Source organism: Cyprinus carpio, chromosome A14 (genome assembly GCF_018340385.1).
Source record: "Cyprinus carpio isolate SPL01 chromosome A14, ASM1834038v1, whole genome shotgun sequence".
Classification (NCBI taxonomy): domain Eukaryota; kingdom Metazoa; phylum Chordata; class Actinopteri; order Cypriniformes; family Cyprinidae; genus Cyprinus; species Cyprinus carpio.
In genome coordinates this window covers 22,360,836-22,385,740 of record NC_056585.1, presented here as the reverse complement: position 1 = coordinate 22,385,740, position 24,905 = coordinate 22,360,836, and the positions used below count along the sequence as shown (strand labels likewise).

The 24,905-nt window shown below is 35.8% G+C and overlaps 1 protein-coding gene and 2 long non-coding RNA genes across 3 annotated transcripts in view; all 3 read right to left on the bottom strand.

Moving 5' to 3' along the window:
• The window catches only part of LOC122147471, a 49,853-nt gene extending 38,035 nt beyond the window's left edge, over positions 1-11,818 (bottom strand). The window contains exons 1-3 of the long non-coding RNA XR_006161645.1: positions 11,506-11,818; positions 10,438-10,568; positions 8,431-8,562 (exon numbers count right to left, since the gene is read on the bottom strand). This is a non-coding gene — a long non-coding RNA (uncharacterized LOC122147471). The remainder of the gene's footprint in view (positions 1-8,430; positions 8,563-10,437; positions 10,569-11,505) is intronic.
• On the bottom strand, positions 1,313-4,127 carry LOC122147470 (transcription factor Sox-3-like). Its single transcript, XM_042770255.1, has one exon. The coding sequence runs from the start codon at positions 3,900-3,902 to the stop codon at positions 3,003-3,005; it is 900 nt and encodes a 299-aa protein (XP_042626189.1). The 5' UTR covers positions 3,903-4,127; the 3' UTR covers positions 1,313-3,002.
• An 8,507-nt stretch (positions 11,819-20,325) lies between the features above and the next one.
• LOC122147469 lies at positions 20,326-23,716 on the bottom strand. Its single transcript, XR_006161644.1, has 3 exons — positions 23,634-23,716; positions 22,978-23,176; positions 20,326-20,629 (listed from the first exon to the last, which is right to left on the bottom strand). It is a non-coding gene; the product is annotated as an uncharacterized LOC122147469 (long non-coding RNA).
• Between the last annotated feature and the right edge of the window lie 1,189 nt (positions 23,717-24,905).

Sequence of the window (24,905 nt, the reverse complement as noted above, 5' to 3'; positions counted from 1 at the left end):
ATAAATTTCTTCCTTTTAACTGGCAATTAAATGTATTAATATTGTCAATGTGGATGTCAAAAAAAAAAAAAAAATCTGGTACCCAGCATGCCATTCATAGCAGACATATGCAACAAATTGACCACTGCATCTGCAATAGCTGCTATAAATATTTTTTTTTGTTTGTTTGTTTTTAGCATTAGGAAGCATGATAACCTGATAGGTTGTCTCAAACACACTACTACTTTCAGGGAGGTCTGTTTAATCTGTTGGCATCCATAGAGTTGCACAGGGCTAATCCAAGCACACCAACGAGGCATGGATCAAACCTGTCAGTGAATGTGGGAAAGACAGCAGCCACCACATGCACTCAACGGCTCAGTGGAATAAATGCCCTGGGATGCCGTGAAAATCATCCCATGCTGTAAAGTTGTCAAGTGCACCAATGTTGTGAAATTCTGTTGCACAATAAGTGTGACAATATTGTTTCATATTGCTGCATGCCAAAATTACTAGTGACAGCAGAATTTGAGTTCTTAAAGTATTCCCTAAATAAAAATATCTTACTTGAGAATTTAAGTAAAAAATAAAAAATGGCTGACATTTTAAATGAGTAGGGTTTAAAATAACTGTAAAAATACATATAGTATTTATAATGCAATACGTCCTGACAGTTTTTACTGTCAAGCTGTTTTAAGTTATTTAAAATTCAAATAAGTGGGTTGATTTGGTCTCCGAAAATGTGAGGTGTTTTGCAGAACGGATAATTGTTGAACGTGGATGAACAAGTGATATTTCAAAAACAAGTTAAATCAAGCTTCTGTACTGAAAGAAAATTGCTCAATTCAAAATCTTATGTCGGAAAATCCTCAGAGGTTCTAAAAAAGTAAAGGTTCCAATTAGAGTTTTTGTCTGTTGTCACAGGAGACCTTGAGGTAGCTATGATTGAAAGCTTTTTAGTAGCCTAGTTATTTAAAAAAGTATGATTTCATTTACAAAACTATTATTTTAGGAACGTTTAGAATGTTAACCTAGAAAATAAATACATATATACAATATATATATATCTATATATATATATAATTAATTAAGATTAACATTCTAAATGTTTCTAAAACATAAAAAATACAAAAAAGCCAAAATGCATCTTTATTAGAAGAGTGCATCTTTGCATTTTTATTTGAAGAGTTTTTGTTGATGTTGTTGTTTGTTTGTTTGTTTGTTTGTTTGTTTGTTTGTTTGAACCAATGATGTTGTAAAGAGTCATTAAAGAATCTTTATTTTTACAAGTGTATGTTACACAATACATATAAGCTATTATACATAATATATATTGAGAACTCGGTAGTGGAAATGACACCCTAAATTCGGGAGGCAGTCTGTAACGGCCTTGTATATGCCTCCTTTGCTTGACTAACTACAACAAGAAAGATATGGTAAAAATGGTCCCTTGACACACAGACCAAAATACAATATTCTGTGATATTCAAATCACTAAATAATGTACAGCATATATTTAACATCCATCTGACCAGGCTACAATTTAGTAGTTCAAAGTGAAAGAGCAATGAAATAATCCATGCATTAATCGCTTATTATGAACGTAATTATCAGAATTGATAATCGTCTTGTTTTGACAAATCCAAGGGATTAAAGATATTTACAATTAACCATAATTATACAAAATAATTTTGAGGAACTGTATGTAGGCTACTTAGACGACTCAACAAGTGAAAACGCAGGAGGAAATTACACCGTTTGAAAAATATATGCATGACAGATCGTGTGAAGTAAAAAATATTTTGTTACATTGAAGCATTTACGATTTATTGTTTTGTTGTTGTTGTTTTGTGTGTGTTGCATATTCTTGCAAAGGAGAACTGTCTCATCAATAGAGTGTAGCCTACATATCTTAAGAAAACAACGAATCTTGCAAAAAGTTTATGGCTGGTATAGCCTAGGCTATTATCATGACTAAAGTTATAGACAGCACTTGATACTTTCGGGAGAAAGGCATCCGGCATTTGAGCGAGATGAATGAATTAGCTTCAGAATGATATTTTATTCATTTACAGACCGATTGCATTTACTGGCATTTGAAAGGCACAAATATATTTTCTGTTTGATGAGAAAGTTTAATAACAATCCACGAGTGTTGACATCTGCTTGGTAGCGAGCGTGTCTGAATTCGCTTATTTAGCCTACTCTTCATTTAACCGATCGCCTCAAATTACCACATTCTGCTTAAAGCGAATTCGACTAAACCTGTCACTATAGTTTTTGGCTAGACGTGCGATTTAAATAACCAAACTAGTAATTGGAGAAAAAAAAAACATTTCTAGCCATGAAACTTTTTTGTAAAACAAATTTATTCATTTAGGAATAGGATGGTCTTGAGTAGAAACGTCAGTTTAAATAAAACTCTCCGTCCCACATAATGGGTTAACCTGATACTGCAATAACATCACAGAAAGAAACATTCACAAAACAAAAGTAGAACATTTCAACAAGACGTACAATGGTTCACAAGCTTAAAAAAAACAACTCACTATAAATAAAACAAACTTTGCGCTTGCGACCAGCACAGTCTTTAATTATAATAAAACCTAGTTCATAAATGAACAACAAAAAACTACACAGATTTGGACAAAACTGGCAATCTAAAAATAAGTGTAAACATTTATGAGTGAACATAGTTTCGCTCCATTTTTCTTTCTTTTTTGTTTTTGAAACAGGCTACAGCCTCTTCACGAAACCACGTGCCTTTTTCATAGAAACAAACTCTGACGGCAAATAAGTCAGAAGTCCAATATTCTTCTACAGACGTTGATTGCTTTACAGCTTATGATAAAAAGCTCCTCTGCATTACAGTTTATTCAGAAGAGTCCCGATATGTCGTCATAAAATGCTCTAAAACGGACAACTCATTGAGATTAAAAATAGAAATTGAACTTCGATTCTTTTTTTGCGAATCAAAATGTTCAAGTATCCGATGTAGCCTACTTAGTCTTTTTAGGAGTCTTTTAAATGTGGGTAAGGGGTAGCGTTCCGTTCACGCCAGTCCCTGCGCTTTGATAGTGCGGGTGAACGCTGTGTAACCGACTGCTCTGTAGGCTGGAGTGGTCGGCGCTGTCTCCTCCGGGGGGCAGGTACATGCTTATCATATCCCTCAGGTCTCCCAAACAAGCACGCTGAGAGTGAGAGGTTATGGCCGGAGGAGGAGAGCTGGGTTCCGTCTTGCACACTGAAGCAATGGAGCCCAAACCCATTGCACTGGAAGTTTGCTGCGTGTATGCTGGTGACATGCTGTACGTGGACGCGGCGTTCATGTAGGTCTGGGCCGTGGACATCATCGGGTACTGAAGTCCCGCCATGTCGTACCGGTGCATCTGCTGGATCTGGGGGCTGTTCATGCTGGGATGCTGAGGGTAGGCCAGCTGGTCCTGCATGAGAGAGTACGCGCTGTTCGTCCAGCCGTTCATGTGCGTGTACTCCATCCGCTGGCCCACTGACACGGCGTTGTTGACAGCGGTGGCACCGTGTGCCAAAAGTCCTCCGGGCAAGGAATACTTGTCTTTCTTCAGCAGGGTCTTGGTCTTCCTGCGGGGACGGTATTTGTAATCCGGGTGCTCCTTCATGTGCATGGCTCGTAACCGCTTGGCCTCATCAATGAAGGGTCTCTTTTCGGTGTCAGTCAGAATTTTCCAGTCAGCACCGAGGCGCTTGCTGATCTCAGAGTTGTGCATTTTGGGATTCTCTTGTGCCATCTTCCGCCGCTGGCCGCGGGACCACACCATGAAAGCATTCATAGGCCGCTTCACCCGGTCCTGGTCGTTGGAACTGTTGTTTTTGCCGCCCGCCGCGGAGCCCGTGTTGGACTGCGGAAGGGGGCTTTTAATCTCGGTTTCCATCATGTTATACATTCAAACGACTTGAAAGTGGTGCCGAGCACTCGAAAGAAAACGCTTAAGTTTAAATAGCCTCACAAAATAAAGAAGCCTGTTGTCAGTCAAAAGTTCAAGAGAACTAAAACTCTGGTCAAGTGAAAAGCAGCGAACCCTTTCAACTGTCTCCACGCTAGTCCCGTGTGTCTTGCTCTGCTCTGCTCTGCTCTGCCACGGAACTCTGCAAAGTTGTGCGATAAACTCAGCTGTTAATAGAGGCTCGGCCATGTGATTTGGATTGACAGCATAACAATGAGCTCAGCGCCGACCAATCAGAGAGCGCCTCACACTCCGCCATCCAAGCAGCGCGCTGCCAGTGCACTGTGTTTCGGGATGCACTTTAAGTGGGATAAAATACTACATCAGCATCATCTCACCACTTATCAAAAAAAATAACCACTCAAAAAATATTTTAAAAAAGCGGTCATTATCCACTGAGAATGTTAGCCTTACCCTGATTTTGCGGTAAAGAATGAGTTAAATACATATTAGCCTATTTCAAATGTGAAAATGCAAAAACTGCACAATGTAATACAACTAAAGGAAAAAAGCATGTTTAATCTATTGCCTAAAATAAAGACAAGAATCAGGATAGATCCTACATATTGGATTCAAACATAAATATTTAAACTATAAACTTTGCAGCAATGGCACACAACAAGAATCATTAATTAAACAAATAATAAATAAATAATTAAATTAATATAAAAAATAGGCTACATGGGACAATCTTGTATCCACTAATGCAAAAGCTTGGTTTTACTTTTGGTTGGCTACATCAAACTGAACCTTTTTGCCTTGGCTTATTTCGCCATTAATATAGGATTTTAATTAGTATTATTCTTAAAGAAGATAATCTGCTACAAAATTAGACGGTGGAAATATTAGCTTTTAATTCTTTAATTAAAAGTAGGCTACCCTACGATTTTAACATCAAAATTTACATTCTTTGTCTCCTAATATTTTCTAAATTTTACTTGACAGCTCAATAACCTATTATTACACTATAACATTAAAACTACGTAAAAAACAAACATTCAACAAAAAAATAGATTTGTTTTAAAAATACACTTCGCGTTTTTGTCAAGTATCCACAACGACAACTTATAGTGTGAAATAAAAAAATAATACAGTAACGCCCCCCTGTGGACCAATTTTATATTGTTCTGACGCAAAAAAAAAAAAAAACTCTGAGGTGACAATAGCTACAAACAACTCCTCTAAAAACGAATTTTTACAACTGCCACGCCAATATGGAGTATAGCCTAATTATTGAATTTTTACACCACCAATCACTGTCAATTGCAATCATTCCGCGTCTTATTATGTGATTTATTGATGACTCGGGACGTGTTCGGTTTTGAGAGCTTTTCTGTCTCCTGGGGAGAACTTACACCTTTCAGTGGGTCAGTATTACCACGTCGTATCGAGAACATCGTCATTTAACACATTCAACGCCACTAAGACCGATTACAGCACTGAATATTCACGATGGGCTTTTAACACCACACACTAACGACTCTGCCATTTAGAGAAGTTTCACCGTGTGTGACCGATTTGTAGGACATTTAGGACCCCAACACGTCTCCGCTATTTAGGCTACTTTCCAAACCTACTCTTAACAAGTGCCAGTGTTGTCACTCGAGGATGTCATTCAGGCCAGAGGTTTCCAATTGTAAAGCGGCATAAATTATTCATCATAGAATTTCATTATAGGGCAATTTGAAAGAATGATCTGGTCAGGCTACCGAATAAAATAGAGGGGAACAAAAATAAATAAATCATTGCCCAATTATTGAAACATAGGTTACTCTTTATTTTGGCAGTAATTTCTCCAACACGTTAATTTGTTATGTCAAATATAGTAGGCTATAGGCTACAAGCCTATTTGTGGGCTAGAAACAACCTAATTTTCAGTGACAAAAGAAAGACATTGATATTTTTCATGGAGAATAAGTAACCGACACTATCCTCAAAAACAACAGGAAAAGTGGATATTTTCCCGTCGTTTTCAGGGAGGCAAAAATAAAATAAAATAAAAAAAACTACATCTGTCATTTGGCACATCAGTTAGTCACTTTACATTAACATAGCATAGAAAAGCGTGCACCAGCCGTTATTATAAAAGTTCTAATTAGAGACTTATTCCATGAAACCGGTGATTTATCCCAGTGGTTTCAGGAACATAATGCTCTTGTAATCTGCTTATGGAAATGTAGAAGGAAAAGGAAAACTCCCAGTTACCCGGAGCTCGGTAATGAGGGCTTCTGTTCTCCAAATTTCCTAATTAACGTGAGCTAAGGCCGAGGACCACCAGGAAAGCCTGCGGTGTTCAACATCATTGAGCTCCGAGCCACAGGGCTTCGGAAAATCACTCACGTGTAGCCTATATGAGCAGTGAATTGTCCATTAGTGTAGTAGGCAATAAGCAGCGACTGTTCAAATGACCCGAATAAACTAAAACTGTCACTGTGCAGCAGATACATACATTAAGGAGGCCACTGTGTGCTAATTACCGCAAATAAAATATATAAAATATTTGCCTATTTTAAAATGTATTTATCCGTGCCATTTAAAACATGAGATGGAAAATTAATAGGATACCCTATCAGTTCGTTACTGATTTATAGGTCACGTTTTTTACTGAAAAATGTAGGATGCAAGATTTGTATTAGCTGAATGTTTGAACAACTTGTTCTGTCGTGATGAACTATTGAGAGACCAACAATAGGCTACAAATCACCACAGGACTAATATACTTTATCGCCGTTTAAAGTCCTTTTTTGAGCCCGTGGATTCACTTGTAAATTAGTTCGACCTAAACAATTAAAGTGGAAGTAAATTATAGCAAAGCGCACACAGTGCCTAAAAAAAAGACCCCTTTTCGAGTCTAATAAGGGTATAATCAGGTGTTGTCCGCGCTCTACAAAGTTAAAATAAGTGAACTTGGTATAGGCTATTCAATAATCCTGCACGCGACACACCCACTTTGAGATACAAAAGCATCAGACACAATTATGCGGGAAAACTTTAAATATTTTTAAATGATTTTTATGAGCTGTAAAGAGGCATTGTTTGTCATTTGTGTACCATATACAGGAATACTTTTACTGTTTGTACTTTACTTAAAAAGGTAAAGCTTATATGAAGGATAACCTATATAAAAACATTCTAATTATTTAGTGAATTAGTGAATAATAGCTACATTTTGGAAAAAGCTTGACTGGAATAATATTAGGTCTACATATTATGTCTAACAAAATATGAACAGCACAGTAACTATAATAGCCTACGTTAAACACTATAGCCAAACCGAAACAAAAAATACTAAAATAATAATAATATTTTAATAATCACCTTTTTAATGAGATCAAATAGGTATATTTCGCCGAACCATTAACCATGGCTCCGGAGTCCATTTACACGTCTTGCCATATGAATTAATAACTTTTTGTTTCAACTCACTGGCTACGAATAAGGCCAGAGTTACCATGGATAACAGAATGATTATCCATTGCAGGCACTATAAAGACCGTCTCATTGGGATTTGCATGATTTTTGAACCGAATATGCAAATGAAGATGCATTTTCAGCACGGTCTGTTATTCCTATTGTATTTTGCTGAATGGATGCATCCCCTCTGGTTCTGACACTGGTAAAAAAATATTCACTGGTCAATTAAAGAAAGAGGCTTGAGTTTGACCTTCTTTCAGATGTCACTGCGAACTATTGGAATGATATCCTGTTTTTAATTTGAAGCATATGAGTTCGCTCTTTAAAATTAAACCATCTGTGCTAAAACTGATTTAGCCTATTTAAAAAGGGCAACGCTATTTTCACTTAACTTATTTAATTTATTTGAGGTATTTTGAGTTACTAATACGTGAAGAAAGAAAGAAAACGTGCTACTTGTCGGTGTCAAATTACACATTTTCCTTATAACGGATTTATTAAAAGAAAAATCCGTTAAAATAAAAATAAAAAGTTAATTCTTAACATTTTTGCAATCGAAACAAACTATATAAATCATAAAAGATGTAATGATAAACCGGCTTTAAATAGATTAATATTACAAGACAATGTTCATTCTCAGCAAGTTTGTAAACCGCGCTTAAGCTCTTTTACTCAATCACTTGCAGAAGACAATTACCTAATATCGATTGAATAAAAAGTGGGACTCAAAGCCACTATACTCAAATACGTTAGACGAATTAATTTCCAGTTAGCCATCTAAATCAATCAAATTATCGTGTTTGTCAAAAAAAAAAAAAAAAAAAAAAAAAAAAAAATCTTCCCGCAGTTCACATTTCAATACGATTATAAACATGAGATTCTTGTTTTTAAAGATTCCTGTTTTTAATTTCCCAGCAAATTTGATACAGGAACTGAAAAGTAGAGCTGAAATGAAATGGTTTCAGCATTTGACAGTGTAAAAATGAAATCAGTTTTCTCACTGATAATCCATATATCCATTTCTTGAGTTTCTTCACCATTAAAGGTAAGTTACCTGCATGCAAATGTACTACAGGTAATTCACTGTTGAAGACTACAGCCTGTGTCTTCCACTGGTGTCCACAGCCTGTTGTTTAACTGTTTTGTCATGGTATCATACAGTCCGAGAAAAGATAAGCACTTGTACCTGGGAAAAAAAGAAATTACATGTCCATCACACTCTAGATATAAAAGGATATATATAAGAAATTCCACTGATACAAATGACATTCTTGTATAATCTCAGTTAAGTGATATTATTGCCCTGGTTTAGTCCTGTTTGTCACAGGAACTAATATTATCAAGTACCTCGCAAACAACACAAAACTGTCTATTCACACCTAATTTTGGTATGTAGGCTTTTTGCACATTAAATCAACTCTTTATTTACTAGAAGCAAAGCATGACTGCCTAAAGCATGTGCACTGCATACAAATACAAACAGATGTGTGTTTTGTTTTCTTTTCAACTTTTTAAATTGCTCAGATTTATGCCACTTATATATATATATTTACAAGGAATACAATAATTTTCACAGTAAGCACACAGAACAGAGAAGTATGTTGCAAAAGAAGAATAAAGGTATATTTGAGAATCTCTTTAGCCCAGTCAGTGATGAATAGGATTTCTGATCTAATGCAGCATGAAGCTAATGTGCACATATCATCTGCAGGGATATTAAGACATGCAGCACAATGTCTGAATACACAGTCCCTATTTGCTCCCCAATGACAACATTTTTCTACAATATCTTTAACTTTCAGGAGGAAAATTTTAAGTGAAACATCAATAAAGCCACATTTAGTACATGATGCGTTAAATGAAAATAGTTTTAACTGCATTTATTCTAACCCAATGAAAGCTAATTTCAATTAAACCGCTGATTTAATTTAGCAGAAAATTACTATAAATATGGTTTTGATTAAATCACTGAGCAAATTCTGACAGCACAAGCAATTGTCTTTGAGTTTGGAGGTGTTATAAGCTTTAGCTAAATGTATCTGTGAAGGAATTTCTCGTTGTGTTAAAGCAGTATCTCTGTCTCCAGCAATGTGATAATGTTTATAATGTCTCTGTAAGTGCCTGTCAGGCAAACAATTAGGGTGCCATGCCTAGAGCTGATTTTTGTTTTATTTATTTTTTTCAAAAAACAAGAAAAGAATAAATATAATTAGTAAGATGAAAACCTTACATTTACATATTTTAAAGTTCCATATAAATAAATATCACATCCTGAGCAAAATACACAGAAAGCATTTTGTTAACTCCATGTTGTCTTTTGTCAGTCATACTTGCAGAAATGGATCAGATTTGCCATCACTGAAATGCCATCATTGGCTGCAAGGCTAATTACAGACCTCATTATTTCCCATGTATCTTTTGAATCATTTCCATGTACTACAGTTTCTCCAAAACAATAGAAACTTTCTCTTTTTATTGTTTAGCAGAGAATGCTGAGTTGTCTGATTTTGCTTTGCACCAAACGTGGCAAGCAGATGGCTTTTGTTTTAAACATAATTAAGATCCCACTAATCTGGTGCCTTTTAAAAATGAAACAGTCGCTTCGTCAGACCTTCATTAGTTAAGATAATATTGTGAAAATGCACAATTAATTTGCAGGGTATATCTTTAATTAATTAAATACGCCCAATTTTGTAATATGATTAATGCCACAAAGTTGTTATCTCCAAATTATTCTAAAATTAATACGTAACGATAATACTTCATGCATTATTAGCCAGAACGGAGGTTTTGGCTGTGGCAAAATCCTGAAGAACTAATTACGCGGGGTAATTTATTAAATCTGGAGGAAAGAAACAAACAAGTATAAATTGATATATTAATCATAGGCTTCATTACATTAATCTGCGAGTGATTTGAGGTGAAAATGACGAATCTCTGTTGAGCGCCGAGCACTTGATAATGGAGATACTGGCCATAAATTTATTCTACATAAAGGCCTCATTAAAAGAAGCATAATTTAATTAAGAGTTAGCCATCGCCCTCCAAATGCATTAATTACCTTGGGTATGATAAGATGAGTTTTGGGATTACTGATGATTTCATTACGGCCAGTGTTGCTGCTAACTGTGGCAGGGACCTGCTGTTGTTGACAGGATAATGGATTGGGTGCCTGGGGATGAATCTGTTCACCTTGGCAGAGAGAGACACAGAGGAGACACAGAGGACTACACCGGACCCTCATATGTGGACACTGCATAGTGCATTCCCCCTAATGTTTACAATAATATCTACTCCTGAAAACCAATATTTTTATAACATCTTTTTGCACTTATTTATTAAGACTCATTACTTTAGTTGTTCTGCAATTATGGTTTGACCTGGCAGGGAGGAAAGTCCTGATGGACCAAGTTATTTTGTATTCTGAACAGTACTTAAGATGACTCAACGTCCTTCAAGAGCAAATGTGCATCACTGCCTTTCTCTATTTTTTATCATGTATTCTCATTTGCCACTAATATGGCAGTTTGCCAACCTGCACACAAACACCCTCTTTCTTCCGCTCTCTTGCTCTCTGCTGGGGTGAGAAGGGCGCAGTAGGGCTGACAGCTCAAAGCCCTGAAAACTGACATGTCAATGGCAGATACAAGCTGTTGCAGTTGCACTGGCAGGAACACATCGCAGACGCTAACTGCTTCCTCTCTATGACAGCCTGACAAAGACATTTGACTACCTTTCAGAGCTACACACATCACGTATAGACCGTATGTAGCACTGACAGAGCACTGCTCCATATCTTTAGGGACTTGTGGTTATGAATACTCTTTAGGGAGTACCTATGATCGAATGATTCATTTTTGATGCAGAACTGAAGCAGAAAGACTGCTTTAACAAACAATGACTTAACAGAATGACAGCTCATGACTTGATTTGACACCGATGAAAGTCTCACAAACAACCTAATGTTTTTTGTGTCAGAAGAAAAATCCTTAAAACAGTTTCAGTCTGTGTAGCCCTCTGGACTGAAGTGAAATGCTAATAAAATCCACCCACCCCCACCCCTGAACAGCCCCCCCTCCCCCCAAATGTACTCCAGCCCACAGCTGCATCTTTCCAGAAAGACACTCACCATTGCACAGCCGTTCTTCATAATCCTTCCCTCTGCATCTTTAGGGTCCTGAAGACTGTTTAGCTGAAGAGAGCCAGGTAAGACTCTCAAACCATGTCACCATGCCGAGACGAGAGACAGAAGGGCAGGCGAGCGGCAGTCTTCCATTCCGCAGCAGCGCTGAGCCGAGCCCTCCCTGCACTGGGAGCCATCGCATTCAGCCAAGATTGCTTCATACAAAAGTTGACAATGCCCCAGTGAAAGCCATTGTTGATATTCAACATTTTTTAAATAGCTGAGCCGAATGGACAACATGGCAGACCACAAAACTTGGTAGGGAAACTGACCTGGAGCTCCTGAAAAGCACCATGGAACAAGCCAGAGAAACGACTGAGAGAATCTGAAATAAAACAAAAAAGAATGTTACTTTTGAAGCTTAGACAAGATGCCCAGTCTTCACGGTTACAGCAGGACTAGGGTTTGTTAAAAGGCTAGATATAATATAATATAATATAATATAATATAATATAATATAATATAATATAATATAATATAATATAATATAATAATATAATATAATATAATATAATATAATATAATATAATATAATAATACATTTTTCTTATTGGAAGAAAGAAAAAAGCATTTTGCAATGGTTGAAAAGTGAACAGGCCAAATTGAAGCAATGCAAAAATGTTCCTAAATTGCCATATAAATGATGACCCTTCTGTGCTCATCCATTACAGCCTTTAATTGTTGTTCTGATTGTCTTGATGGCTCCTGACAGTAAGTGGTGTTTTATTTCCATCTTTGTCAAAATGACAGGCACCGATTAATAAAGACATTTAACACAGCCCTCAACACCCATCTGTCAATATGCAACCTGGGTCAAATGAAGAATTCTTATAGGCTAATTTGATTATATAATTAGATATGTATATGTGAGGTAAAGAATTTCTGTTGCATTTATGTTTTCTATGCAAAGCGGCATAATTCAGCTTCCCAGAGGAATAATGGCTATTTCATTAAGAAAAGGTGAGAAATCACTACTACTGTGACCCCTCCCTTAGCCCCGTCTAAAGGCCATCATCACATTCACACCCTACCGACCACAGACGGCTGTTATCCACATCATTACCATACATGCCACAGGGAGCAGTTTTGTTTCACTAAAATTACATTGTTACACTATATCAAAACAGAGAGTTTAACTGCTGCCACTTATTATGCATTTGTTTTTCAGTAATTATGCTATAATCAAGACTTTTAAAGGAACTTAATTTGGACTGCTGTGAGGTGTGCTCTGCATCTGGTCTTTGTGACTTCCCAGGGTTTAAACTATGGGATTAGTCACCCGGAAAACTGTCCATCTGAGCGGGAGGAGGCCACTAGAATTGCATAATTATATTGATCAGGGACAAATTACAGTCTTGACAGCAGAGGCCGGCCTGGTCTGATCTTACAGCTATGTAGGGGAAGAGAGAGCAAGCTGCAGGGAGAAAGAGAGATCTTCCTGGAAATCTACGTCAGTGGCACTCATCTCAAACCATTACCTGCCATCAAAGTGCTAATTTTACTCTGCACATTACACCCAATCCTACTCGTCCAACCCCCTCCACGCTGGGCTGGATGGAGAAGCCTGGTGGGAAAAAGACATTCAATCTGCTGGCCGCCTCATTCAGGCCAAATTGTCAAATGATGGCTCTCCACCTCTAAAGTTTCATGAAGTGAAAGGTGGCACCGCCCTGGGCTCAGCCGAGGACTGAAAGCAGTTGAAGGAGGAATAGGGAAGGAGAATAAAATCTACACATGGAATATCAAAATCATGAATTAATAATTCATAAATATAATATTTTTGGAGTAATTGTGTCGCATTTTGCATGTGTCTACATTTTGCACCTGTCTTTATTTTGTAACCTGAACTAAACTTGCCTTGTGATTAAAAAGGACAATTATCTGATATTTTAAGAGACTTAATAGATTTTTTTTCTGTATGTTTTTTCCTGTATGACTGTTGTTAAAAACTTTGTAAAATGAAATCTTCATGTCCTCCCAAAAATACAGAAATTAAAATTCATAAAACAGATAAATTAAAATTCACTGTATATGTGAATTGCATTGTTATTATATTTCAAAATAAATTAATATATTGGACAAAAAAAAGACAGTCACTGACCCAGTTACATTCATTGCAGTGTATTTTTTGCTTACGTTTTAGACCATGAAAGTGAATGACAATAAACCCAGATGTGATCCTTAACTGTCAAATCTTCAGGCCAGTGAAACAAAACTCTTCATGGCCAAGGCATACAGCGAATATGCAGAAATATTGTACTCAACATAACCCCCCTTCCCACCCCACACTCGGAAAGAGGGGTGCTCTCTGTGATAATTAAGTGCTAATGGTTGTGGCCCTGCAGAGAATACTAATTAGGATTTCTATTCGTCTTTTGGGTGAGCATGTACTTCAACACAGCCTAATGAGGGGAGGCAGGTATGTGTGCTGTGTGCTGGGTTAATGGGGGGTCCACTCTCAGGTCTCAGGGCTGTGGGCTGAAGAGGGGGGCGTTTCCTGTGCCTTGGCCTCTCTCACATAGAACCATATACACACACAATGAGGACTAAAGTCCGGTGAAAGGAAGAAACTCCATCAAGATTCCTAGTATATCTACACTCTCCAATTCACTCTGTGCTCTCTAGTTTAATCTACAATATATATGTACATTCAAATATCACCATCACATCTTAAAGGGATAGTTCACCCAAAAATGAAAACTATTATCATTTACCTCATGTTGGCCCAAATCAGTATGACTTTCTTTATTCAGTGGGACATAAAATAAGACATTTTAAAGAATAAACATATAGAAAACTGTTTTTGCCATGCAATTGAAGTCAGTGGGGTTCAAAATGACAATGGACAAATTTGACTTTCATTGTATGGACAAAATATCTTCTTTAAGGTGAACTATCCCTTTAAGGCCTAAAGTTGACCTGAACATAACCGTAAGTACATCTCATATCGTTTCAAATGACAGGAGGACTAAAAAAGTCAATAGTGACAGAAATGTTGCTGCACAAAGTTCAGGGAGTTTGCTCTTTGAGGTCGCTTTTTGAGTTCTACATTTTCTTACAAATACATCTCGGAAGGCATAAGTTAAATGAGTGAAGCAATGTATATTAACAAATCAATGCATTTTAACAAGGTACAGTTCCACACTCTGCACCTCTTGTGCAAAATAATTAATGAATGTAAGCAATTCAGTGACAACTTAACTCACTTCTCAGGGCTTTCAGACTGAATAACTCTATGAGTTTTTAGAAAGCCATGAAAGCTGTCACTTAAAAAGTGCTTGCCATTGAGAAAATGATTCCCGTCAGCCCAAACTTCCTGTTTATTTACAGGCAATGACTAGATAAAAAAAAAAATAAACACACATTGTGCTGAGCAGAGAGACAGCTGTGAATCTGATGGCAGCGTAGTATAAGTGGGAATATGAGAGGATGTGCATGTGCGTAAACACGCAGATTGGGGGTGGTATTGGAATTACCTGAGAAAGATAATGGCAATGCATTAGATTAACTCTCCTCCCTTAAATGCGACACATTTAAGTAATCTTGTCCCCCGAAAACATGTCAATGGCTGAAAGGCTGCCTCAGCGCTATCAGGACCCTCTGGTCCCCCACACTGATGCAGCAGGCAAAACGCTACCGTCAACTGTCAAAACGCAGCGCAAGATCTAGTTATAATATAATTGAATTTTCATATCAGAGGAGACCAGAGTTCTAGCAGACAATGGGAGTGCTGAGTCCTCTCTGATATTGGCACAGACCCTTTGCCACGCGCAGGAAATCAGTATGTTAATGTTCCCCGGGTTTTCTTTTTTTAAGGGCACTTGTGCCTCCGCAATGTAATACCGATGTGGTTTCAAAAAATTGCAACTATTGATAAGTAGGCAGCTAGAAACCCTTAGACCACCCCCTCCTGCTGCCTTTCCCATCCAGGCAAGCAAGCTCCCAGACAGCGCAGCACCCCCATCCCACACCCCTTTATTAAAATTGTAATTTATTTTTCTAAATCAGAATGACAGTTTGCTTTCTTTTCTCTGCAGCAGGCGGTGAATCAAGCTGCTTTAATTACTTTCATAACTTCTCTGACCCTGGGACTGCATGCCTTGTGAAGAGAAAATGGGCCAGCGACAAAGCTCTCCGACAGCCGCGGCCGCCTCTGTTGATTTAAAATGCAGGAATTTATCAAACTCAGGATTTTCTATGATTTTGTTAACATTTCACCTCCTATCTTTTCCACGTTCTCATTTGACCCTCTCGGACCAGCGTCTTCCAGCCTCCTCCTAACAGCAAAAGCTCAGTGCTTACAGAAGTTAAGTTCATTCAAGGAGAGGGAGTGCTTTTGCTTTGGGTGTTGCTCTGATGTATACTAACGTGTGTGTATGTCAATTAAGAGACATGTTTATCACCGTCCTCAGTGGTTTGTCGTGGCCCAGGTGGTTGTCCTTACAGCAGAAGAACAGATCTTGAGCTGCTCAGCAGGAATCAACAATGTACTTGATCTCTCAGCAGCTTCTGACCAACAGAGGTCAGGGTCAACCTGCAGATGAGAAAGGATTCACTGAGCATGTCAATACACAAGTCACATCACAATTTAAGTGTTGGCTGCTCCTGTTTAATCAGGAATTTTTCTTGTTCAAAAGTTTCTCTATGTAAGCACAAAAAAAAAAAAAAAAAAAAAAAAAAAACTGGTATCTGGTCTCTCCGCATTAACCCTCCTGAGCTGTTTGTCTTATTAAAGGCTTTATTATTGTGTAATCCATGCTATCCCCCTCACCTCCTGACTGGCACCCCTCTGTTCCAACCTACCCAGCGACTGAGAAACCATGCTAACCTGGTGGGCACGGTCATGGGCTGACGGTCTGATAATTGAATGAATGATTATCTGTCTCATTAATAGACAATGATACAGAGTACAAGGCCATATATCTGGAATATTAATGAGAAGCTGCAGGGGGCTTGATAAGAAGGAAATAGTGTGGCTGCTGTAATGGGGTTTAAAACAATTTGCCCAGGTGGGGGTGGCCCAGCTGATTTGGGCTGTTTAATCCCCAGTAACCCTTACTCACAGCTCCCCGTTCTATATATGTGATCATCAGCCACATACAGCCGTGAGCCTCCAGCATCCCTGCTGCGCCTGAAGCAGATTGATCAGTAACCCTCTGGCTTTGTTAGCAATTCATCCCTCATTACGGAGAAGGCTTATATTATATATATATATATATATATATATATATATATATATATGTATTTATATATTACAAAATATTGTGAATTCTTTGAAATACTTTCATGATTCTTAAATGTTAAAATCATGTCTCAATTTTATAATATAAAAATATATATATATTTAATTTATTAATTTCATTTATCAAACTCTTTCAAATGAATAAATGTTATGTTTTTAATGATCATTTGTTAATATTTTTCATATTCTAAAGGTCTTTCATATCTTTAATCCTTCAATAAACCTTAATAAATAAAAACATTCTGCTATTTTACTTTCACTTATCTATAAATTAGCAGTAGGCTTATTATTAATAATATATTAAAACAGTAATATTATTTTGATGTGTGTGTGTGTGTGTGTGTGTGTGTGTGTGTGTGTGTGTGTGTGTGTGTGTGTGTGTGTGTGTGTGTGTGTGTGTGTGTTTTTTTTATGTTGATAATTTAACTCCTGACAGCAAAATCTATTATTTTTCTAAAAGGATAAAAAAAACCCGAAAAGTAAATTCACGTTTCTTTCACATTATATGGTTGTTTGGCATTTGACTTTAGCCTTGAATGAATATTAAAACAACTACAAAATTGGGTTAGGCTTAATTGCTCATATAGAATTTTTTCCCCTTCATTCACTGCTTTTAGTAATAGGATTAAGAAAATTTTTATTTTTTGCCAAAATCTGAATTAAGAGGCAAATTAAACATTTATACTGAAGGTCTGCTTGAACACCCATGTGAATCAATATCTACCACCTATTACATTGGAAAGCAATATTTCCCTTTTTAACATGCAATAATTGTGTTTAGGCCAGTGAAGTACCTTATTATAGGTTTGTCAGGGAGAGAAAGCCCTGTTCCCATGGCGACTATGAAAGCCTTTTGCCTCCTTTTCAGCTGGGTAATGAACTTCTTTCCTCTTTATGTCACACTTCCTCTCCACTCTCAGCATCTCAGTCCTTGTCCACATCCTTGAAATCATTCGTTTATTCTCGAATGTGACAAACAGAACAGAGAGAACATGAAAGTAAAGATATCACGCATCCCAGGCTGAACAGTTTGCTTATAAAAAGTATGGCTTAGTAGGTAGAAACAGAACATCTGTATGACTGTAAAGTACAACCATAACTCCTCGTCTCCCCTTATATAAATCAGGTGTAATGCTAACATTAAGATTTTTGCAAAGATTTGTCAAAATGTTTGTTGTTGACTGCATGCATACAAAGCAACATATGTGGGAATGTAAAAACGAACGGCAATAAACTTATCTATATAAATCTTCTATAGAGACATTGTTGTCACCATACCTTTCTGATGGATGTGATGGGCTGCCAAAGCATCATATGTCATCTTTCTCCAAAAAAGTAAATACTAAATAAGACACGAATTGCTTCCATGTGTGCGCGTATGCATGTGTATATATATTTTGGTGTCCGCATTAAAATAAAATTTACATTGGTGATTTCATATACATAGAAAGCACATTAAATGCAAGTATAGTTTCTAATTTCAATGTTTCAAATATCTTTTGTGAAAATAAAAATATCAAAATACGGCAAAAAAAGTAATTTTTTGTTTTTATATAAATATTTATTTATGTATTGTTCAGGACACATTTTAATGTACAGAGAAAAAAATAAAACTGTATTAAACTTATTGTTTTGATGCTTTTTGACATGTTGGTGTTATATCTTTCACTTGGATGTTATAAATTGCACTGAGTAAATACAGCTGGATTAAACAAAAACGATCTGTCATCATTTTAGGCTGCAAAGCAACAAAATAAGATTATTTTAAAGGGGGGTGATTCTTTTCCATACACACACACTTCGTGTTGATGCTTCATATTTCATTGTGAACATCTACCCAGCTGTTATTATCATTTTACAGAGCTATGTAGAGATTGATGAAGATTGACAGAAAACATGCTTTTGTGACTAAAGAAATCAATTCTCTTTAGACTGTGTAAAAGCTCTTTTACATCAGTGAACAACACAAAACACATAAAGGTTACTTATTGCTAGAACTGATGGGGAAAACCATGCTTTTCCAGCAGTAAAATTTTTTTATTGCTCAATGTCTTTTATGAGTATTGTATTGCGTTGCTCACTACATTGATTTCTCCCAACCCTTGTCCTTGGGCCGTGCACAAGAATGAGAGAATGAAAACAGTTGAGGACATGAGAGACAGGGGGTGGGGGGGGGGGTGGGGATCAGGACTATTAAAGAGAAATAGATGTCAGACTGTTAGCATATCACCCTTCCTTGTTAACAACTACTTATAAAAAAGCAGGCTTACCACTTCAAAAACAAAACTTACAATTGGCAACATTTAAACGCTTGTTTGTTTGCTTTTAATTTTTATTCGCAAAAGGTTATTTACAGAGGTTTTTCCCATTTTAAACAGAAATCCATAGCAGAGTAAACTTAGTCCCAACTGCAGTCATCTTTTTTGGCTACTTTCATTATTCATATGCATGTATTGTGTATGGCCTTGACTTGTTTGATGCCATTTGTTTCCAAATATTCAGGGTGATTTTAGTACATGAAAAGAAGGGGGACATTAACTCTCCATCTCTTGTGTATATTAAACTATTCATGACCTCAACAACCCCACAACAAAAGCAGCAGTCAACAGGTCTATTTATCCCAGTCAAAAGCATCGGACAGGGAGCTCAAGGATATGTGGGTATTAAGTCCACGCACTCATTCCTCATTAAAAACATTTAAAACAGCTCTGGGGGCCTCTACTGGCTGAAAGAAAAAAAATGAAGAGCTTTCCCCTGAGAGCATCACTCCTTCATAATCTCAAAAAAAAAAAAGCACAGACACACACACACACACACAAATTGTCAAATACACCATTATCAAATCATGATAATGCCATATCACAGGAAAATATCAAATGTCTTTTTTTATTTTTGCAATTTGCTCTAAGTAATTTCCATGTTTCAAAAAAATTACTAATAAAATGCATTTTCTGTCTACTTCTGTCTTCTGCTTGGCAGTTAAAAAGGACATAGCAGACATAAATTATCAGCTTTGCAACACATTTTCAAGCATGTTCTAAATAAAACAGATCCCTTTATTATACTTAAGTATTTTGTAAACAAGTATTTTTGCAACAATGTGGTTTGGTCTCTCCTTCTGATTTATTTTAGCACTGGTAAAAATTTCCTGTAGAAATTACAGTAACTTACTGGCAGCAGTTCACCAGTAACTTGCTGTTAATTAAACTTACAGTAAAAATACTGTATTAATATTTACAGTACCATTTAACTGGCTGTTAACGTATTTACAGTATGTATAATGTACTTTTAGTTTTTACTGTAAAATATACAGTAATTTTATGGTCTTTTCTCCAGTAATGTATTGAAAAACAAGAAAAAAATATATAATTTAAATGAAAATAAGCAATGACAACTGTTACTTAATTTTTTTTGTTCAATTGTTCAACTGTAATCCTTGCAATAACATTTTAATATTTTCACAGATTCAGTTAAGACTCAAACAAAACTGTTACAAAACAAACTGTATATAAATTACATACTATTCTAACTATTATAGTAAGAAAAAATTCTTCAAATTTATGCTAAGCACAACATACTATGATAATAGTGAATAGTGACGATAGTGCATGCATGAATCTTCAAAAAGAACTCAAACTTTTGTTACACACAAGAAGCATGGATTATTTTTTTCAAAGTTGCCAGCTGAAATCCACAAACTCCTTAATGACAGAGGACACATGAGGGTTCAGGCCAGAGTTTCTCCTTTACACCATCTTCCCACTTCTTTTGCTGATCTGGAATTTTGCAGAGCTCTTGCTGTTGACAGGATCGATCCTCGCAATGAACCTTCACATAAAAGAAATAATTCATTAGATCATTTCATTTTCTTTGTAAAGTTTTTTTAAAGCATTAGTTTAGCCGAAATGAAAATCTTATTTTTGTTAAAAACCCATAAAACTCTGATTCATTTTCAGAGCACAAATGAAAATTAATATTTTTTCTTAATTTTTGTCTATCCAGGCAGCCAAAGACACTGTTAAAATAATCCATATGATTTGAGTGGTTTAAGACATCTAATTACTTCTCAAGCATGTTTGAGATTCTGTTTACTACATTTGATGTGCTCTATGTATTTGGAGGATTAATGTTTGTATGTGAATAAAAGCTTTAGGATTAATTTTCTGTCTATGCATATTTTGAACTGGAATATTCTGGTTGTGTGTACTTTCAGTGGATGGACAAAAATGTGATTATATCTTCATTTGTGTTCCAAAGATAAACGAAAGTCTTACGTGTTTGTAACAACATGGGGGTTGATGACAGAAGTTTCAGTTTTGAGTGAACTATCCCTTTAACTGTATTATATTAAAACTTAGAAAAAATATCTTAAGGAGAGGGGAGAAATTTTTTTTTTTTTTAATTCAACGTAAATATATGGAAAAAAGACATACCGATATTGGGTAATACATTATATCACAATAACGAACATGCATGGTATTGTTATAATGGGCACTTCAAAATTACTGTGAATAACTCTATTACAAATTTAGATTTTTAGAATAAATTTTAAGAATTTGTTTCCATCAACTGGTTAAAATTTCAAACACTGCCCCTCTTGACTGGTCTATCTCCCCCGATCTATTTACAGGTCTACTATAAGGTTAACTAATGAGTCTTTATTGTAAAGTGTTTACCTATTGTTCTTTAGAATATTTTGCACTTTAATCTGTTTATTGAGTTTAATAAGTTTATAAATCTTTACTTGTTAATTTATGAATTTTTTTGTTTATTGTTTTTTTTTTTTTCAGCTATAGAAGAACCCCTTATAATTCAATACCATGATGAAAGCTTCAGAATTTATTTTGTGATATAATTTGTGATATGAGAATTTGAAATGTCACATGCCTATTGTGAAATAAAAACTAACAGTCTTTAATTTTCTTTTTTGTTTCATGGTATGAAAAAAGTCTAGCCTTTGACATGTCATAAAAGACTCCATTTATTAAATTATAAGAATTATAGGAAGTTCCATTTACTCACCTACAGTATTTAAATAAAAGAATAAACAATAGTACACTGTTCATTTTATTTTAACTCAAATTGTCAGTTGTCATTACTGCTTGCCAAGAAGACACAACAGTAACAGATGGAAACTCCACCCAAAAATTGAAATTCTCTCAACATTTTCTCACCCTCATGTCATCCCAGATGTATATGACAAAAAAAGTCCTCTAAAGCAAAACAATGGGCAAATTTTAAAACATTTCTTCCGGGCAAGTGTCCTACATGTGTTTGTTTGATTTAAATGTCAGCATGTTGTGAAGCATAATATAAGCACATTGTGAAACTCGTGCAAGAAGTGGCAGTCCTATGTGCATTCTCCTCACTTCACAGCCGAGCTTGTCAGGCTTCACAATGTACTGATATTTATGTCAATCGTGAACTCATGAAAAAACTCATGATGTTTGACAGTTGGCCGGAAGCAATGGTTTATAATTTAAAATGTTTAAAATATACTGTTTTTCTCATAAATATCTATAGTTTTGGCTTCAGAAGACATTGATTCATCCACTGGGATTAGTTTTGTGCTTTCTTTTTGTGGTTTTTGAAGTGTCAACTTTGAGGGACCTATCCACTTGCATTACATGGACTTACAGAGATGGATTTCTTTTGTGTTCCACAGAATAATGAAAGCCATATACATCAGGGATAGCATGAGGGTAAGTTAAAAAGGTATAGTTCACTGAAAAATGAAAATTCTGTCATCCTTTATTCACCCTCATGTCGTTCCAAACCTGTATGCACTTCCTTCTTCTGTGGAGCACAAAAGAAGATATTTTGTATAATGTTGTTGTGTTGGTGTTTCAGTTCCTGTTGACTTCCATTACATGGACAAAAAATACAATGAAAGCCAATGGGAACATAAACCAAAATGTCAAAAGCATTCAACAAAATATATTATTTTGTGTTAAACAAAAGAAAGAAGTGCATACAGGTTTGGAACAACATGAGGGTGAGTAAATTATGACAATTTTCATTTTTAGGTGCACTATCCCATTTAAGGTATTGTTCACTCAAAAATGCAAATTCTCTCATCACTTACCCTCATGCTATCCCTGATGTATATGGCTTTCATTCTTCTTTTTCCCTTTAATGTTTACTTAACATTACAGCATACTGCAAGATGTACTTACATACGTATCTGAATAAATTCCAAAGTAGTGGCTGCTTCCATTTGGTACTTGATGTTATGCACATAAGTGCAACAGAAGAGAACAGCAAATGCAGAGGACATATCTGGTAGATCAATCACAGGAAAGAAGGTCGACTTTGCCTTGGATCACCAGCATCCATTTTTTTTTTTTTTTTTTTTGCTCCGAAGAACTGAATCTCCTGAAAAAATAAATTATTTTATCATGTTCATGTTTTTTATTGTGTGATTATAGCTTTGCAAAAACATTTCACATTTGATTTTGGTGTCACTAAAAATATGTAGATATGTAAATATGTAGATGTTGGAGCCTTTCTCATTAGTTCAAAGAGATAGTGCACCCAAAAAATGACAATTCTATCATCATTTCATAAAGTGTGACAAAATGTTTATTTTTAAAAATCATCCCTTAAACATCACTAAATCATGTACTAATGTACTTGTACTTCATGTACTTCTCTTCAGTCTCAAATGAGTTTCCACTCTCTACCATCGAACACCGTGAGGAAAATTTTATTATTATTATTATATTATTATTATTATTATTATTATTATTATTATGCTTTCAATTAAACCAACAAATAACCCCTAAAATTACACTGACATAATGTAATGAAAAAGCAGGAATATTGTACATACATTTGCAGATGTGAGCTGTGTGCGTCTTCCTTTTCTTCTTGTTCTTCTTCTTTCTCCAAGCAAAAAAAAAGCCTTTATGTTACTGGTCAGGTTTTTTTTTTCATTTTCTTTTCTTTTCTTTTTTTTTTTTTTTTTTTTTTTTACTGTATTTGGATTTACAGTAAATAAAAAATGCTGTATTTTAATGGTGTCAAGAGGATATTTCCTATAATGCAACTTTAAAATACAGTAACATTCTGTGTAATTGTTTTACAGTAAAGAACAGTTCATATTACAGTTAAATACTGTGTAATTTACAGAAATTGCTAAGTAGATAATCAGAGGGGCATATTAAAACTGACGGAATACACACAGAAAATTGTTCACTTCAAAGTACAAAACACATTATGTAAAAAACACAATTTCAAATTAAACAAATACCATGAGACCAGAGAACTGTAAGAAAACATTTACATTACTTTACAAGAAACTAACATTGAAATAATAAAATGCACAACTCACAAACATTCCCACAGAGGTTACATGCGAGGAAAAAAAAATCTCCGCAATATGCCAAAACGGATCTGATTTCTTCAATCTTTTTTCCCCTTCATTCAGCCCTGCTATGCAATCACTCACAAATACACACAAACACATGAACAGCAACACAGCTGTAGATCTGCTCCGCCAAAAGACAAAAACAGCTGTACGAGGAATGAAGCAATATCTGCACAACTGCAGTTCGAATTTCAGCCTCCTCCACAACCATTTACCTTTTCACTCAGAGAGCCTTAAAAGGCTTTCCAACTTTTCTGTTTAAGTACAATAAATGACATTTTAATAGCATTTTATCTGTCCTCTTTTAAAACAAGTTACAATGTTTTCAGTATCAACATAAACTGTAGCATCAAATACTTTTTTTGCAAGAGGATTTCACACTTTCATTTCCTACCACAGGACCTTAAAAAACATAACAGAACACACAAAAGGCTTTGTACTTGCATTTCTGTAGTTCTGGGATATAGAGTGGGTTTTGTTTTCAGTGTTTACAGAACCCAAACACTGCCAAGTTGTGTCCTTGACCAACAGTGAGAAACTTCAACATTACAAGTAAACCAGGAGTGGATTGATTGGCCATCAGAGCTTTTATAAAACGAGCTGCAGTTCCTGTGCACTACACTAACACCAACCACAAAGAAATAAAAAAAAAATCATTAAGAGTGCACAAAGGAAGTAAACAACATCCTTTCTCCAAAGTGATTCCTTTACTTTTATCTATGCTGTAGTGTTTAC